Source organism: Electrophorus electricus, chromosome 6, assembly GCF_041902795.1.
Source record: "Electrophorus electricus isolate QZ-2024a chromosome 6, ASM4190279v1, whole genome shotgun sequence".
Classification (NCBI taxonomy): domain Eukaryota; kingdom Metazoa; phylum Chordata; class Actinopteri; order Gymnotiformes; family Gymnotidae; genus Electrophorus; species Electrophorus electricus.
The window spans coordinates 13,715,001-13,731,247 of NC_137502.1; the positions used below are offsets into that span (position 1 = coordinate 13,715,001).

Below are 16,247 nucleotides of genomic sequence, written 5' to 3' on the forward strand. Positions count from 1 at the left end.
CCTTACACCTGCGCCCAACACTTTAGCCTCATTGGCTGTCCTTTCTTCTTCCATCATGCACACTGTAATAAATCATACAAACCATTAGTTGTGGATGAACTAATAGGCCTTTTGGAAACTCCGGGATGACATAAGTGTTTTGTAATGCTGTATATCACTAGTGAAGCCTTTGGAGTACTAGGCTCCATCTAGGCTGCCAACTTTCTTCCATTCATTAGGTATTCAGTCTTCATAAAACTAATAAATCTCTGGTGCCCACAAATGACTGACACCCAAGAACACATCTGCCACAAATCTATTGGACCTACTGAGAAGATATTATTGTGTACAACAGTGTAATGAGAATTGAGGTGGCAATAATGGAGGATATCATGAAAGGTATTTTTACTGAAAAGGTGATTGTTTATCTTATTCAGGCATAATTAGCAGGTGTTTAGAAAGTGTTGCTTAATCCTTAGAACAAGGACACATCACCTTTCTAGCTTAGAATGAAAATTCTCCTCTATTATAATTGAGAATGTGGAAACTTTGTAAACCATGCAAGTGAGTTTTGAGCAGTCCAAGGACCTTCTCCACCAATTAGAAGCACTTGGACTAAGCTGAAAATGTAAATAATGTCATACATATTTGACCCAAGATGTCTTATAGAAAAGTGAACAGAAGAGTGAATTGCCTTGTGGCTCAACCACCATGTGAAAAAAGGACCTTTTAGTAGCTTGATAAAACTGAGCCACTTTGCATTCAATCCCCCATCTTAGAACGCTCTTGACAAGGGAGAATGAAATATGTCTGTATTGTCTACCTCAGAAAATAAATTGAATTCACCCATCAGCCGATCAATAAGGTACAATAAGATTGCAGATATTGATCCTGCTCCCCCTTCCTCTCATCAATTTCCACAAAATTGTATCTTCGGTTTAGGAATAGTTCTTCTTGCCTAAACTCAATCAAAAGTGGTTGTGTGCTCTCTAGAGATTGTTTTATGATGCTATTTGTATGTAAAGTCACCCCGTGCTAGTATGTGATGCCTGTGACATGCGTTCGGTTCATGTCTTTACGTAAATGCATGGTGAAAAGCAAATCAGTCCAGTATGTCAAACTGATTTTCCAAAAAGTTCTGCTTTCAGTGAATGTTCTGTGACTGTAATTTATCAAGGAGTAATGATGCTTATTATAACGTGTGTTTTACTCCCAGACATAGTGACTGACACCCATTTTATGTTCTCTCTGTTCTTTGCGCCATGCGTGTGTGCATGTATGTGTGTGTGTGAGTAAGAAGGGAACTAGAAACTATGGTGCTTGGGTGTGTGTGTGTGTGTGTGTGTGTGTGTGTGTGTGTGTGCTTCAAATGCTGCTTCATCTTACAGTGTGTGTGCTTACTAATGGCCCAGTGTACTGACCTGGAGACCAAGTGTGTGGCGGCACACCACACAAAGGCTTCGGGGTGAGGTGTTCAGGTCGAGAGCAGACTCCTGCCTGCTAGCCTGGTCCCCCTTCCCACTGCCTGTGAGGTCTCGTGCATGAGTGTTAGAGACGATGTTCAGCTTGATAGTGGTACAGATATATAGTCAGATTATGCAACGGCTTTGCCTGTGTTTCTGCCTTTGTTTCTTGATCGTTAACCTCTTGGTAGCTGAGACTGGAGACAAGGCTTTCTCATCATCTTTATTGTTAGTAAAGTTAAGCCTTCTGCGCCTTAAAATGTCAAGGAGCTGAGATGAAAGGCACTAGCTGAAATTTCAAGCCCATGTTGTGAACCATGTGATTTTCATACATATAGCTCCTTAATTGTGGCATTGTCAGAGAACGTATGTAAGGCTTATATCTTTGCATTGTGACACTTGAACATTTGTCAGCGAACCGTCTTGCTTGACTGGCTGCTTATGGCGATCTCTTACTGAACGGCAGCCAGCCCTCCTGATCCTGCTGCAGCGGTATGGGCTGACCTGTCTGCCTCGAGGAAAGGGGGCCAGCATCAAATAGGTCCATGTGTGTGTTTCCTGGAAGTGCATTTGTGCTGTTGCCAACAGAGAGGCAGGGGGAGGCGGGGCAGAAAGGCAAGTCAGATGAAGTTGTTTGCTTGTCAGTGAGCAATGATGAACACAGACTTTAATAAAGCAACTGTGTGTCTTTGCTACCAGTCTGAAGTACTGTTGTGTTGATACGGAGCGGAGAGAGTTGACGTTTTTATGTGAACCAGAGGCAGGATGCCTGGCCAGTAGTGTGTGCCGTTGTTGAGACAGGTACTGAACGCATATTAACAGGAGGATATATTTACACAAACATTTCTCATCTGATGTGAAGTTGCTGCTGTACATGTTTTATTTTTTGTTTGTTTGTTTGTTTTTTGTCATTTTTTTTAGGAATGAAACAGGCATGTTCAGGTATCTGATGGAGCAGAGGTTTGTAAAGGAATTATGGGTAGACAGATGGCGGAAGGCAGGGGAGAGGTGGGGGTTGTATTTGGTCCGAGGCTGGATTTGAAGCTGTGGCATAGTGCAGGGAAGGGGCAAAGGTCAATCTGATCCAAACGCAATATAAGGAATAGTGATAATCAGTCAGGTGAGGAGAAGGAGGCGGGGAAAAGACAATGAAAGAGAAGAGGTGTGGTGGAGGAGGAGAAGAGAGGAGGAGAGGTTTGTGGAGCAGAGGGCACAGGGAATGAGGAGAGGATGAGAGAAGCATGCAAAGCTCAGGAGGAATTCGCTTAAAGCTCCTGCTGTCTGCTCAATGTCTTTTGGCATCTGCTGTGGTATCTCTTTCTGTGTCTACAAGTGTTCTTCAGGTGTGTGTGTTTGTGTGTGTGTGTGTGTGTGTGTGTGTGTGTGTGTGTGTGTGTGTGTGTTGCACTGAAGCTTCACTCTATTCTGGTTTTAGTTTGCTTTTCTATTCACGCACGTGTGTGTGCGCGCTTGCGCTTGCGTGTTCGTGTGCGTGCGTGTGTGTGCGGCGCCTGGCTGTGGGCAGGCGTGTGCATATCTGCGCACATGCACTTAACACTGTTGCCCCACCTTCATCGCTGTACGTTTGAGCTTAGTCAGTTGTGTGTCAGTGTAAGTTTCCTCCTGTGTAAGCACTACTAGAATAAATCTGTACAGTGTCTCTTGGCCAGGTGTATATACTGAATGTATTGGATGGGGATTTGGAGGAGCTGAGGTTCAAAGAAATAAAGCAGAGTTTATGAGTCTAACTGAACTGAGTTTTGTCTTATGTGCTCTTTTTCTCAGTGTTATTCTTCCAAACAAAGACCAGTCACATCTGAATGGAACGAGAGGTCGCAGTTCTGTTTACTCTGTGCCCATCAGAATTTGATTCGCACGTCAGTTCCGTACGTCAACCAAGCCCATCAAGGTCGTCCACGTGCCTTTCTTCTTCTCAAATCTCATTGTACGTTGGATAGTAATATAAGTGACTTGAACATTTCGCTACGTTTGAGCAGCAGGCTATGAAGGCAGCATAAAGATTATGAGAGGGGATGAAAAGCTCCCACAGCCCTTTGTGACCTTCCATTACAGTGAGAGGAAAAGGACCCTTTCTGAATGCAGGTTTTGAATAATTTACCTCAATTAATTTATACAAGCTACACAGAGAACACGTAGCCTGTGACAGTATGAACAGGTAGGTCTGCTCAAACAAGACTGATGGGTATACTGGTTACTTTGGCATTTAGAAGATGCACTCTGAATGTCTAGAACATGTACTCTTAACCTCTCTTGTTCAGTCACTGACACTGAACAGTGTGCGTGCATGTGTGTATGTTTATGAGTGCGTGTATATGTGTGTGTGCACGCTTGTCTGTGCATGTGTGTGTGTGCGTATGCGCGTGCGTGCACATGTGTGTGTGTGCGTATGTGTGTGCATTCGTGCGTGTGCGCGCGCGTGTGTGTGTGTGTGTGTGTGTGTGTGTGTGCTCAGCTGCCTGGACTCAGGGGTAATAGCTCTAGAGTGACATTTCATTAGTTTGTGCTGTGCTAGATGCTTCTCTACTTTAATTCAGTCACCACTGTGTTTGAGACACTCCAGTCTGGCAGAGTGCTCCACCTTGCTGTGTGCATCCACTGTCAGGAGAGGCTGCCATCTCCGTAAGGTTTATTCTCCGACCGGATGAACAAGACCTCATCTGTTGTTTAAATCTTTGGTCATGTTTGCTCATTGACAATGTTCAGTTCATGAAGAATCTCAATGTATGTATGTTCTATAAGTGTTATTCATTCTTTGTTACTAAAGAACAAGGAAAATGGGTTTCAATAGGCCACAAGAAAGCATATGTTCCGTATTTCAGTGGTTAATTATTGTGTAAGTGACCTTGTCTTAAGTATATTTATCATGTGCAGTCTTTCCTGGGGTATAACTGTAAATTCATTGTTCAGTGCTGCCATCATGTCATCTGTGGAATTACTACATTTCTGCTTGTTTACAATAGCGGGTGTTATCTTTTACAGCCTCGTCTAGTCAATAATAAACAGGCAACTACACTGGATTTGCGGTGGTCTCCTCCCACTGCTGGAGGCCATACGAGCGTCCGCACCACGGTCATATTGGCAGCACAGAAGACATCAGTCATGCTGGTTTAGCCACGAAACACCTAAGCTCTTCAAAGTCTTCTTTGAGGACCAATAAAAAAAATCCCCCAAAAAGCCAGGCATGAAAAAGAAATATATCCACCTGAGGATGAAACAGTCTCTCTCTCTTTCTCTCTCTCTCTCTTTCTCTCTCTCTCCTTCTTTCTACTTCTCTCTCCCTTCCTCTATCTCCTCCCCTATTCTCTGCAACCTGGTCACGTCCAGTTGAAAGCAATTTCAGGGAGTCAACCTGACGCTAATAGCACACACACTGCCTTATGGCGGTAGACTAAAACCAGAGCACTTTCTCCTACCGATTCTGTCCGTGTCAAGGCACAGATGGACGATAGAGCCCCCTCATTACCGTGCAGTCCCTGAAGCTGCCTGATTACTGAAGATTCTTCATTCTTTAAAAGGTCAAGTAAAGCAAAGAGATCTAAACCAGTCAGCCATCTGTACTGGAGCGTTTTAGCACAATTGCCTTGAATTATTATTTTTTGGCTCTGTAAACTGGCCCAGGTACAGTACAGGGAAGTCACAGATTGATTCTGCCCTGTAGAATGCCTGTTCTGTGAACAGTGAAGGACAAAGAGCTAACAAATGGACCCTCTCTCAGTACCCATGTACACACTACAAGATTATGCATAGTAGTAAATGACTCCCCTCTCCTGCTTGAATACAGTTCATAACTACGAGACACAGTAAGATCAAGTGGACTTAAGTGTCAACTGGATAACAGCCAGGAATAAAAAGTGGGGGGAGGCTTCCTTTCCGCTGGAAGATGCATTCTGTAATTTCCTCTTTCTCGCCTCTCTGCCCAGCGCACAGCTGGCACGGTGTGGTCATCTCTCCGCTGGGACGCGAGGAGGGCACGCGTGCCTTCCATCTGACCCCTCTGACTCTAGAACCCTTGGAATGTGTGGTGTTTGCAGAAGTTGCGTCTTCCTGCTCTCTCCTGGTTCATTTTTGTATTCGCCAAAGAGTAGCCAGTGTAGCCCTGGCAATGCCCTTGGTGACCATGGCAGAGTGTTAAGGATGGGCAGGTGAGAGGATGGCTCTGTGCATGTCCTCTGAACATCACTCTGCAGTGGAGAAGCAACCACTGCAGCAGCAGTAATATCAGCCAAAGCACATGAGAGTTCATTAATATGATGTATACAGTTGAAGGTTTGTGTACCTGAAAACAACAAAAAAAAAAACCTTGTAATGAAGGTCAGAATCAGTGGTCTGTCTACTCTGTGATTAGCTTACTATATTACACATTGTATTTTTGGAGGGAAAAAAACAAACTTTTGTTGCTGTTTTCGTTACTGCATATAAATAATATCTTGGGGCATTCGTCCTTTACCAATTGTCACATTAACTTAATGTGGTTATATTCAACCCTTATAGCCATTTAGTCTCACGTAATTTTGCTTGATTGCTCTGGGTGGCAGACAAGCCAACCTAAACCCCCACCTTAGGAGGTAGTGCTACTGGAAACAGGAAATTGCTTGCAGGTGTGTGAATGTGTATAAATCGGAGGCAGGCAGCTGTGTTTGGGCACTGGGCCGGGACAAAAGTGGGGATCTGATTAAGCATGCTCATTTAGCCCACTGCCAATGCCACAAAGCTGAGTGGGGCAATTAGGGTGCTCTGAGAGGCTTTCTCTCCTTCAGCTGCCCTCTGTAAAAAAAAATGTAAAAAAGAATGAAAGAAAAAACAAACAAAAAAAAAACAAAACACAAAAGGCAAAATGGCCTTCAAATAGTCCCTTATTTGCTGGTCGTAAAATGCGTGGAAGACAAATAGTTAACACAATTGACAATTACCTGTTTGTACTAGCTTCCTTCAGTTTAAAAAAATAAAAAATAAAAAAGTTGCATTACCTTCACTTTTAAGGCTGTATTTTAGGTGGTGCGTTCAAATGCAGTTATATATCTGGCTCTAGGAATACAATGTACATGAACACGGCGTTTCCACTTGAACTGCATGTCTGATTTACTTTTACAGCAGCAGTTAAAACTGTGCAGAGAAAGCCTCAAACCAAATAAAATCGTATTTTGTTTGTCAGCAGACCTCCACCCCAGATACCCATTGTGTCCCTTAAATGGCAACATACTGCCATCTGGTGTTAATGTTCGGGAATTACAATTAGAAGTGTTTTACTACTAACAAGCAATTCGCACATGAATATATATTTCTGATTATTTGTTTATTAAGTTTACAAAGCTGAAAAAGAAAAAAAAGAAATCATGGAAATATTCAAAGTTCTTGGTTTGCAAGTTAACAGTTCATTGAAGCTGAGGACTTCACATTCCTCAGAGCCCTCCTCCTCCAGCAAAGATCAGCTCCAGGGCTGCCTGTAAGTCTCCATCCGTAGCTTGGAGAGCACGTACGGCCAGCTCTTCATTCCGGATGCCCATGTCTCTCAGCTGCTGCATCTGTGTTTGCCAGCGTCCCTATAGGACAGGAGGAGAGACTACAGTCAAATCTGATGAACTGAAGAGAACTGTCAGGTCAGATAACTCAAGTCACTGCAGATAACCACCGTTCAGTGAATGGTGTATAATTGTGTGTAAAAGGCCACAAGGGGCCCATCTCCCATCATAGTGTAAAGACCCTCTTAAATGAGAAGGAGAGCGTTCAGTGTAATACTCGCACCACCAGATGGATTAAATATAATCTTTGTGTTATGATGCTTTTGGAGAAACCAAACCCGGCTCAGTGTCCCTGTTCTGAAGGAATTAAAGAAAGGGGCCAGCACAGGGGCCAGCACTGGCTCAACAGGGGGAGTTTTAGCACGACATGGCTGTATGTGCGTCACCTGGAGTGAGGCCACCCCCGAGGCCTGCAGCGCCTGTTGTAGTGCCTGGCTCAACAGATTGGAAGTGACAGGGGTCCCTGCCGCCACTGATGAGCCACCAGAGGAGACATCCTGCACAGACAGAGAAAAGAGAAGACGACGCATGTGCAGAGGTTGCATATGAACTGCTGCGTTGACTTAAATAATTGCTACATATCGAGTTAGAGAACCCAGGAAAGATAAAAATTCCATGTCTGTTTATATCCGTGTTTAATGTCATGGTAATATGATTAAAATGTGCAGAGAGGTGCTTGTGCCCGTATGTGTATGTGTGTGTGTGTGTGTGTGTGTGTGCGCGCGCGCGCTACAGGACTCACTTGGCTACCCAGAATGGGTGTGACTGCGCCGCTCTCTGGCGTGCTGGCCAGTGCCAGGGCTGTGGCTAGCTCACTCTGGGTGATGGGCCGAGGGCCCGCTGCCCCGCTGTTTCCCAGGCTCATGGGCCTGGAGCCTGCTGGAAGCCGCTGGCGTCTGGATGCCCCTGCGCGACCTCCCTAGGTCAACAGAGGAAGGGGCATGGAATTAGACCAATTTAAACAACTAAGGAGCTTGGATAGGCAAACAACTGCAAAATAGTTACAAAGTACCAAAAATACAAGTTATAAAATAGATACAAAATGTTAAAAATAACTTTTTGCTCTCTCTCTTTTGATGTGTACGCCTACTCATCCATAATGTTGTCCATGGAGGCAGCAAAGCGAAGCTCTAAACAACATATCTGCTAAATGCTGTAGATGTAAATAAATACCTGGACAATGACAATTTTGGTTTATTGTGTCAGTTCTGTGCCTAGCACTGTGAAGTTAAATAGCAGGCAATCATCTATAATTAGAGTGTAGGTCCATGCATATCAGGAAGCAGCTGATTCAAATGGCAATTGGTGCTTTTTATACAGTTTTCCCATTTTAGGGCACCAGACATAATTAGTTGATTAGCTGCTCATTTTCAGAGCCAGCTATGTCATCGCATTACTACCTCATGCAGAACACAGGTAACAAAGAGAAAGGTTGGCATTTAGGGGATGACGGCATGATCTAAATCCTCATCTGTGACATGAAGGCCAGTGGAACACACCCACGTGGTGACACACGAAGCCAAAGCTGCTAGTGGAACACGCCCCTCTGACAACATGGGAAGGCACATCTGCCAATGGAACACTCCTAACTGTCAACTGCAGCAGCAGGAGGAGGAGATCCCAAGGGTACCAACGCATCTTAGCCACTCAAATCCACCCAAATACTTTAAAACACACCAGCTAGCATTTCACTGCACAGGACAATCTAAAACATTATGCTACAGCAATGATGGAGTTCAAGGCCAAAAGATGGGATGTTCTCTATTGGCCAGTCAATGAGCAGATCTTTCACTTACTGAAGGGCAAGGCAACATTGTAAAAATCCAACATACAGAAACTGAAAAAGGTCCATTTCTATTTCTAAGTTCATTCCTATTTATAAATATCTAAATAAATAGAAAAAAAGGTTTGTTAGTCTTGTATTCTGTATTATTTTTGTAACAATATAAATGCATATTTACTTAAGCTCTTTCCTTACCTTTTCCTCAAGTCTAACTCACTTTCACATTTCCTCACTGATACTGTCTAGACACTTAGAGACAAGTATAGATCACAAATGACTGAGGCTGGGTGAGACCTATTACATTAGCCTTTTTTAATACTATAATGCTCACCACATATGTAATACATTTCACAACACTGCAGATGTAGAAATGATCATTGAGCATATTTATTATTAACTGCTAAGTTGTTTATTTATCTTGTATATAAATGTTATGGTGATTGTGCAGCACAGCAGAATCTGTAGTGTATTTTTACAAAATTTGTACTGTATTTGTACAGAATTTAAACTAAATACATAACATACTGATTTCAGTGCAGTCAAAGAATTCAGCTGATAACTGAAAAAGCACCCAAAAAACAACCTGACTTACAGACTGGAAATCTTCTTCTTCATCAGACATGCCTTCAAACAGAAATCCTCCTGAAAAGACAACAAGAAAACACTAAAAATCTTAGTCAGAGTGAAACAAAAAGTAATGAGCACTCTTTAACAAAGCAAGTGCCATGAATGTACCACCATGACAGAGGCTGTCATGCGTCTAGCACTTAGCCGTCTCCCCACCTGGCATTTCACTGTAAGAACTAGCAGAAGCATTGCGAGAAGAGTTTGCACTTGATTGGCCAGGCATGCTGCTCGTTACAGAGTGCAGGATCAGAATGATGGCATTGACTAATGCCGGATGAGAACGGATCAACCTGTAAGCCAATAAGAGATAGATGTGGGAGACGAGAATTTCACCAAAGCCTTTGGTGTTTATCATTAAAGATGCTTTTAAAGCAATTTATTTTTCAGATAAACTGTCCCGATAGATCTCTCCAAATTCACATTTGCTGAGAAAAAGTCTTTGTGATAGTTGCTGATTACAGAGCCAAGAACAAAGATTTTAAAAACAGTCAATTACGTTTCATGTGCACGTACCACGCAGAATGCTATACTAAGCCCTACGTGGCATGTCCTCGGAGGGAGGGCCTGTGGGGAAATGTTTGGATTGAAGGGAGGGAGTGGACTTCTTTAAGTCTGCCAAATCTTTAAACTCTGTGTAAGCTTTAAACATTGCTTATATCAGTAAGAATTTTGATTATTGTAATTAACTGAAAGACTTACACATCAAGCAGATTTGGATCTGTAAACTGCACAAACAGATCTTTATCTTGAAGTACACCTACAAAAACAAATAAAGAAAAAGAAATGCATTTGTACTTCAACTGAAAACGTTCCAGCAGACCCAGTACATTATGTTCCACTTACCTAATGCTATAGGGTCAGATCTGAGTCCTGGTGAGGCAACAATGATCTGATCCAGAGACTCTTTATTGCCCAGCATCTTAAACACCTGGAATACAAAGGCAAACCAAATTCCAATCAAAATCGAAGAAGCTTTGTGCTGACTCATGACATCTACTAGTTCATGGTATTATAGCACTGGCACTCTGTCAGCAGTAGACAACTCTTAAGAACAGATGTAGGGTGTATAAAGGATCATCACAAGCTACATGCAGACTACTATTTGTATACAGGTTACAGCCTTTGCGCTGTTTCTCTGACCAAACACACTACTTACTGCGTCTCTGTAGGCAGCATTGGAGTGCATAGCGGCCTGCAGCAGCCGGAACTCCCTTGCGGCGGCACTTCTGTTAACTGGTTCTGGGCGGGGAAGGCATGGCATTTATTTGTGACTTAATTTGTGAACCACTACCAGAGTTTGCGATATCCGCGTTCCTCCTGTCCTTGAGCGAGCGGCAAAACGTGACAAAGGGCTAATGCAATGGCTCAGCGGACAAATGGCTGGCCACTCACCTGGCTTGACCTCGGGTTCTGGCCACGCTTTCTTTAAGATATGCAGCGTGGATCCGGACTTTATCCCGTAGGAATCTAGCGTCAAGTCATCTTTTAACTTACACCCACAATGCACCAGCTCTAGAAAACAGACACAAGCATTCGGTTTGACAACGTTACTTTTTCCATAACATTTAGCTATAACACTGATCCTTGTAAACTGCAGAGTAGAGAGGAGAAGGAAGACAAACCTATTAGCTCTGGGTCTGGCAGGGAGTCAGGTAACTGCGCGGAGACTAGTTGCTTTAGAGTCGCCACCCGATAACCACCAGGTTCAACATCCCCCGGGACTGTCTCCGGGAAGTGAAACACTGCCTTTGGTCTGTCGTGAAGTTTCAGTGACAGATGCCAAACTGAATTTGCCATATCCTTTACAAAAGGTAAAAGTTGTAAAGACGATTATTAGCTTGTCTGTTTAGCTAACGTTAGCAAACTTAATGTTAAAAAGGTTAGCTAGCTAGCTAGCTGGGTGACCAGCTAACAGCAATCGTTTACGTCAAATTAATCGCAATTTTCCATTTTTATTACTAGTATCCCTCACATTATACTGATGCTTTTCTTATGAACAAACCATGCTCACCTAAACCGGATTAGTCACATGAACAAAGTTGCTACCTAGCTGGCTAACAAGCTATTAGCTCTTGTCAACAATGACGGTTTCTTCTTTAGCTAAAGTTTAGTTAGCAGCTCAACAATATGTGCATTACTGACACCTACTGTGCTGGAGTATAAGCAGCAGCTACTGTGCATAGTACATAGAAATTCTGTAGATTTTCTTCAGAATAAAATTTCCATCATCTGATTGTACAGATTACCCTGAGCTATACAAAATATTCTAGGTTTTCTCAAAGGCCAGCCAGCATTATTTCTTTCATCATTCATTCTTTTTAGCCTTTTTTTTGCCAGCATCAGTAAGGAATTAAATGTAGACCTTCCCTTAATCGTTTTATCCTTAGGTTTACATATGTCAGACATGCAATGGGCCTATTTACACTAGGCAGCACACTAGCTCATTCCCAGTGTGCGGGAAAAGTCCATTCCCTCCAGTCCAAATCTCATTAAACAACCCCATCGCTTCTTCAGGCAGGTGTGTAAGCATCTAATCACATTTCAAATCTTTCCTTGGGGCCATGTTTCCCCAATCCATTATAGCTAACATAAGTTCAAACTAACCATTTTTGACATTCCCATTCCTTCTAAATATTCACTTCTTCCTTCCAAATACTTAATGAACTGTGGATTGTTGTGAAAACCCTACCCAAACACACTGTCATTTCTTACATGTGATTTAGACAGTTCCCCTTCCGCTTTCACCATGGGAACCTATTGGGTTCTATATGAATTCCTTAACATTGCATCCATACCAGTCTCTCTTCCTACTGAATTTCAAAAAGTCTGCCTTGCCTGTCTCTTCCCTTTTTTTTTTTTTTTTAAATACTAACCCCCCCCCCCCCCCTTAAATCACTGAGTTCTCACAATTTAAGTGTTTTCCCAACACCCAGTAAACCTTCTCCCTCTTCCTGATCTCAGTACTACATTCTGCATAGATGCTACATAGATGTGCTCTATGGTACATATATTTGTTCCTTACAGTTACTGGACATGAGGGGAGTAACCTGTCTTGCTGATCTATAAAAAGCCAATACCATAGTAGTCCACTGTTCCACTAGGTCCCTGCTAAGAAATGCTACCAGAGATCTCCCCCTGTGATCCTTCAAACTTCTCCCACTCTCCGTTCCTCATACATGCATGTTCGTCATTGCAGGTTCCCGGAATACCAGTGGAATCACCAACAAAATGCAGGTGTGGCAAAGAGCTACAATTTCAAACCACAAATATAAAATGTAAAACTTAAGGAGCATCATTATTGCTTCTGCCTATCCATCGCTTCATGAAAACTGATGGCCCAGGGGAGCTCCTCTTAACTTTTGGGAGAAATAGTAATCTCTAGCCCTGCACCGCATTCCTCATGTCACAAGTTGCTCTCTATAGATCCAACTACCAGGAAAAGGTTTCTGCACATAGTGAAGTGTTCCTTTTGTTAGTATCTCTGATTGTGTCATTGCTCCACCACATATAACAAGCATTAAAGATAAGAGAAACAACTTCATCAGAGTAGCCTTCTATAGGGCTGCTTAAAGTATAACACTGACTGAGCATTGCTATGGGTTAAAGAACTTGATAACCATAATTTCTCTCCTAGACAGTGATAATTCTCTCATTAGACATTCACTCTCAGGCCCTAAGGAATTTTACTCCAATGTTTTCTTTGATTCAGATTGTATATCCTCCTCCCAGTCCTCTTACGTTGTTCTCTCTCATAACCATGTAAGCCTCATCTTTTATACACACAACATCTGGGGAAGTGTTCATTTCTTCAGAATGTTTCTTCCATTTTCCTTTCACTGCTCCCGGCATCCCACTGAGCAACGAGGATAGCCATCACACAATTAAAAATGGCTATTTTGTGAAATCCCAGGGTGCATTTGTTGGCTCCTAATTCCCCTGTCATTACTGCCCTCACCACTTTTATTGGCCATGTCGTGTATCCCGTTCTTCTGCAATAGTCCCAGGAGATCCCCTGCAGCATCCACTACACTTTTCAGACTGTCTTCCCCTTGACTCATGCCATTCCAGTCCCCACCACACAAATGGATGTGTTCTATCACAGTGTTCTTGGAAACCTTTTCCAAGGGATACGGCATTCCATGAGCTGCTTCCACATTTGAGTTAGAAATTAGTAGCTCTCATTCCCTGAATTTCCCAAGCTCGTGGTTGGACAGGACCGGCCACATAAGCAGCACTGTGCCTCCCACCACAATTACAACAGTTTTACAGGATGGATGGTTCAGGGCACTCTCCATATTTCTGGCCCTCTACCCGGCCTCTGTCTCCTCTGGATATCACTCTCTTTGTCTTTCCCCTACACTGAGCATCAGCTTGCCCCTTGAGTTGACATTTATAGCATCCTAATGGGGGTAGCACATATTCTTAGACTGCAAAGCTAATATATCCCAGAGGGACTTTGGATGGCAAGTCAGTATCTGCAAACTGCCACTGACAAACCACTGCATTTCTCCCTCTCCTTCCATACCGCAATCAGTTCTTCTCCTTGTTTTCGTTTGTCTCATCCATCGGAGCACACAGTAGAAGCCGCTCAGGACAACCCCTCTCTTTTGGCTCTCTTCCCCGCTGTCTCTGATACTGTTTTTTCCCATCTGGCATTTTTGTCCTCAGGGTTTTTGCTTGTTGCTTCTGAACACTGCAGACCTCACTCTCTCAGTTTCTTTATCACCTTCTTCACGCTCGCTGCATGTAGATGCCTGTTTATGAAAGTGACCATATCCATAAGTTTCTATGATCTCCCACCCGGGCATTTTGGCCATCCTACCTCAGACCCAGAACTTGGCTAGCCTTTTTGTTTGTTTGTTTTGAATAATTTTCACTCCAGCTTAGCTGTCTGCCATATTCTAACTTAATTTACAGAACTTTTTGTTGCCCAACCATAAAACTTATAAAAATATGAGTGTATGTTCTAACCATTGAAAAATTATTGCATGTCTGAGGGCACAATATGAAGAAAGGCATGCTCAGAGCTGAGAATTTCTAATACTCTATCATTTGCTTGGAATTTTCATGTTCTAGATTTAAGTGACCAATGACATTTAAATCTTTATGCTGGTTTGGTGATTGCCTGGCAAATGCTCTACAAATCGGATTCAGCAGCAGCCTGAATTGGTGTGTAGGTAGCTCATCAGGATTGACCTTTTTCTTTGCTCAGTAATACGTATCAAAAGACCTGATTGTAGGGTTGCACTTTAAGGAGAATGCTGGAATATATCTACCTTCAGCTTTTAGGCTTGAATCCATTATTGTTATTTCAAAGTTTCTGTCAAAATAACAGGGTATCAAAAGAGTAGATGAGTGATGAAATGTTCCATAGTAAAACACTCAGTATATTAAGAAGTAAGTAAAAGAGAGAGAGTGAGAGAGAGTGTGTGTGTGTGTGTGTGTGTGTGTGTGTGTGTGTGTGTGTGTGTGTGTGTGTGTGTGTGTGTGTGAGAGAGAGAGAGAGAGAGAGAGAGAGAGAGAGAGAGAGAGAGAGAGAGTGAGTAAAAATCAAGGCATATCAAGTTAGTCATCAAGTCAGTTATATTAAAAACATAGGATAGATAATTTGTTAATTATATTTATTTTAATTCCGAGCTTTCCCTTTTGTAATTAATCGAATTGATTTCTTTAGTTTAGTCGTCATTGAGTTGGTTTGTGTCTTCCACAGTCTATTGATAAAACTATAATTTGTCTTGACCGGAGGAAACGGTGGAGAAGGGGGTCGGGCTTTGGAGCGCTTTCATTGAATGACATCACGTTGGACAAAGCGACCGAAAGATCTAGGAGTGGTTTCATTTCTCGACAGGATTCTCTTTTGAATTAGTAGCTAATGACAAAAGCAATTCACTTTAAGTTCTGAAACAATTACCGTTTTCATCTTTTTACGGAGTAAGACGTAGCCTTGGCTGAAAAGGAGTAAGCAAAGTAGGCTAATGTTGATCAAATCATTACTGCTGGATGGTCGCTAGTTTCAGTCTAAATTGCGTTCTACTGGTATGGTAAGTTGATCATAAAATATATTTGAATGTTCTTAGTTGTATTAGTTTACCTTCTGAAACACTATATTGAAAGTTCCGGCATGAATCAGCGAGGGATTTTGGGGGTAGGCTAAGTGGAACAAACAGTTGTCCATAACAGCTGTAACTGGAGAAAAATGCGTCCAACGTAATGAAAAAGATGAGTGAGAAAAACAAATTCGCATTTACAGCACTGCAGATGGCAAGTAAGCTACTTAAACTTAGACTGTTAAAAACCTGTGTACATTTTTAGTCAGACTTTAACTGCCGGAGGCCCAACCACCGTTTCTACGATTCTGGTGAAATTTGGGAGCCCCACTGCTTAGACTCATAAAAGTTTGAGCTACAGTTTCAAAGTCAGTTTAACTGCCCAAACACCACCAAATGAACAAAAACCATACTAGAATAACGAAAAGATCAGGACGATATGCAGCGAATTCATGTCGCCAAACCTAATCTAACGTTCAGTAGGATGTTCGCGAAGCATATTTGCCATTATTAGAATGGAGTTTTGGAATATTTCAGGCTCAGTCATTAAATCCAGTTCCACCCTGCAAAAGCATTAAGCCCAAGCTTACCCATTCATTTGGATGGCTATCGTTAGGTTAATATCGCCAACTTCTCCGTTGGTGACGTTTCACTGGAACAGACGCAAACAGGATGGTTACCATGTGCAAGGGAAGAAGCAGTCAACAAGACATGCTGGCCAATTCGCTAGAATAAAATACAACAAAATATAAACAAACAAAACACGTTTATTTCAAATACCCAGATCTTCGCAGACCGCAACTTGGCA

General features: G+C 42.5%; 3 protein-coding genes across 11 annotated transcripts in view; 2 read left to right on the plus strand and 1 right to left on the minus strand.

The window, feature by feature from the left end:
- Positions 1 to 3,190, plus strand: part of shf (Src homology 2 domain containing F) — an 84,855-nt gene extending 81,665 nt beyond the window's left edge. For all 4 annotated transcript variants that reach the window (XM_027008002.3, XM_027008004.3, XM_027008003.3 and 1 more), the window contains one exon: positions 1 to 3,190. This exon is cut by the window's left edge and continues 667 nt beyond it. The gene's annotated coding sequence lies outside the window, so the exon portion shown is untranslated.
- A 3,549-nt stretch (positions 3,191 to 6,739) lies between these two features.
- On the minus strand, positions 6,740 to 16,103 carry ubl7b (ubiquitin-like 7b (bone marrow stromal cell-derived)). 2 transcript variants are annotated; one of them, XM_081715597.1, is made up of 11 exons: positions 16,030 to 16,103; positions 11,015 to 11,192; positions 10,785 to 10,904; positions 10,549 to 10,631; positions 10,236 to 10,320; positions 10,092 to 10,149; positions 9,549 to 9,682; positions 9,358 to 9,407; positions 7,725 to 7,901; positions 7,369 to 7,479; positions 6,740 to 7,003 (listed from the first exon to the last, which is right to left on the minus strand). In XM_081715597.1, the coding sequence occupies exons 2-11, from the start codon at positions 11,187 to 11,189 to the stop codon at positions 6,863 to 6,865; spliced, it is 1,134 nt and encodes a 377-aa protein (XP_081571723.1). In that variant the 5' UTR covers positions 11,190 to 11,192; positions 16,030 to 16,103; the 3' UTR covers positions 6,740 to 6,862. The 2 variants fall into 2 exon arrangements, with proteins under 2 accessions (XP_081571723.1, XP_026863777.1); XM_027007976.3 differs by lacking the exon at positions 16,030 to 16,103 and adding an exon at positions 11,404 to 11,508.
- Positions 15,168 to 16,247, plus strand: part of cd276 (CD276 molecule) — a 59,894-nt gene continuing 58,814 nt past the window's right edge. For 2 of the 5 annotated variants that reach the window (XM_081715601.1, XM_081715598.1), the window contains exon 1: positions 15,168 to 15,433. The gene's annotated coding sequence lies outside the window, so the exon portion shown is untranslated. The remainder of the gene's footprint in view (positions 15,434 to 16,247) is intronic. The other 3 variants (XM_035525230.2, XM_081715600.1, XM_035525229.2) reach the window with 3 other exon arrangements.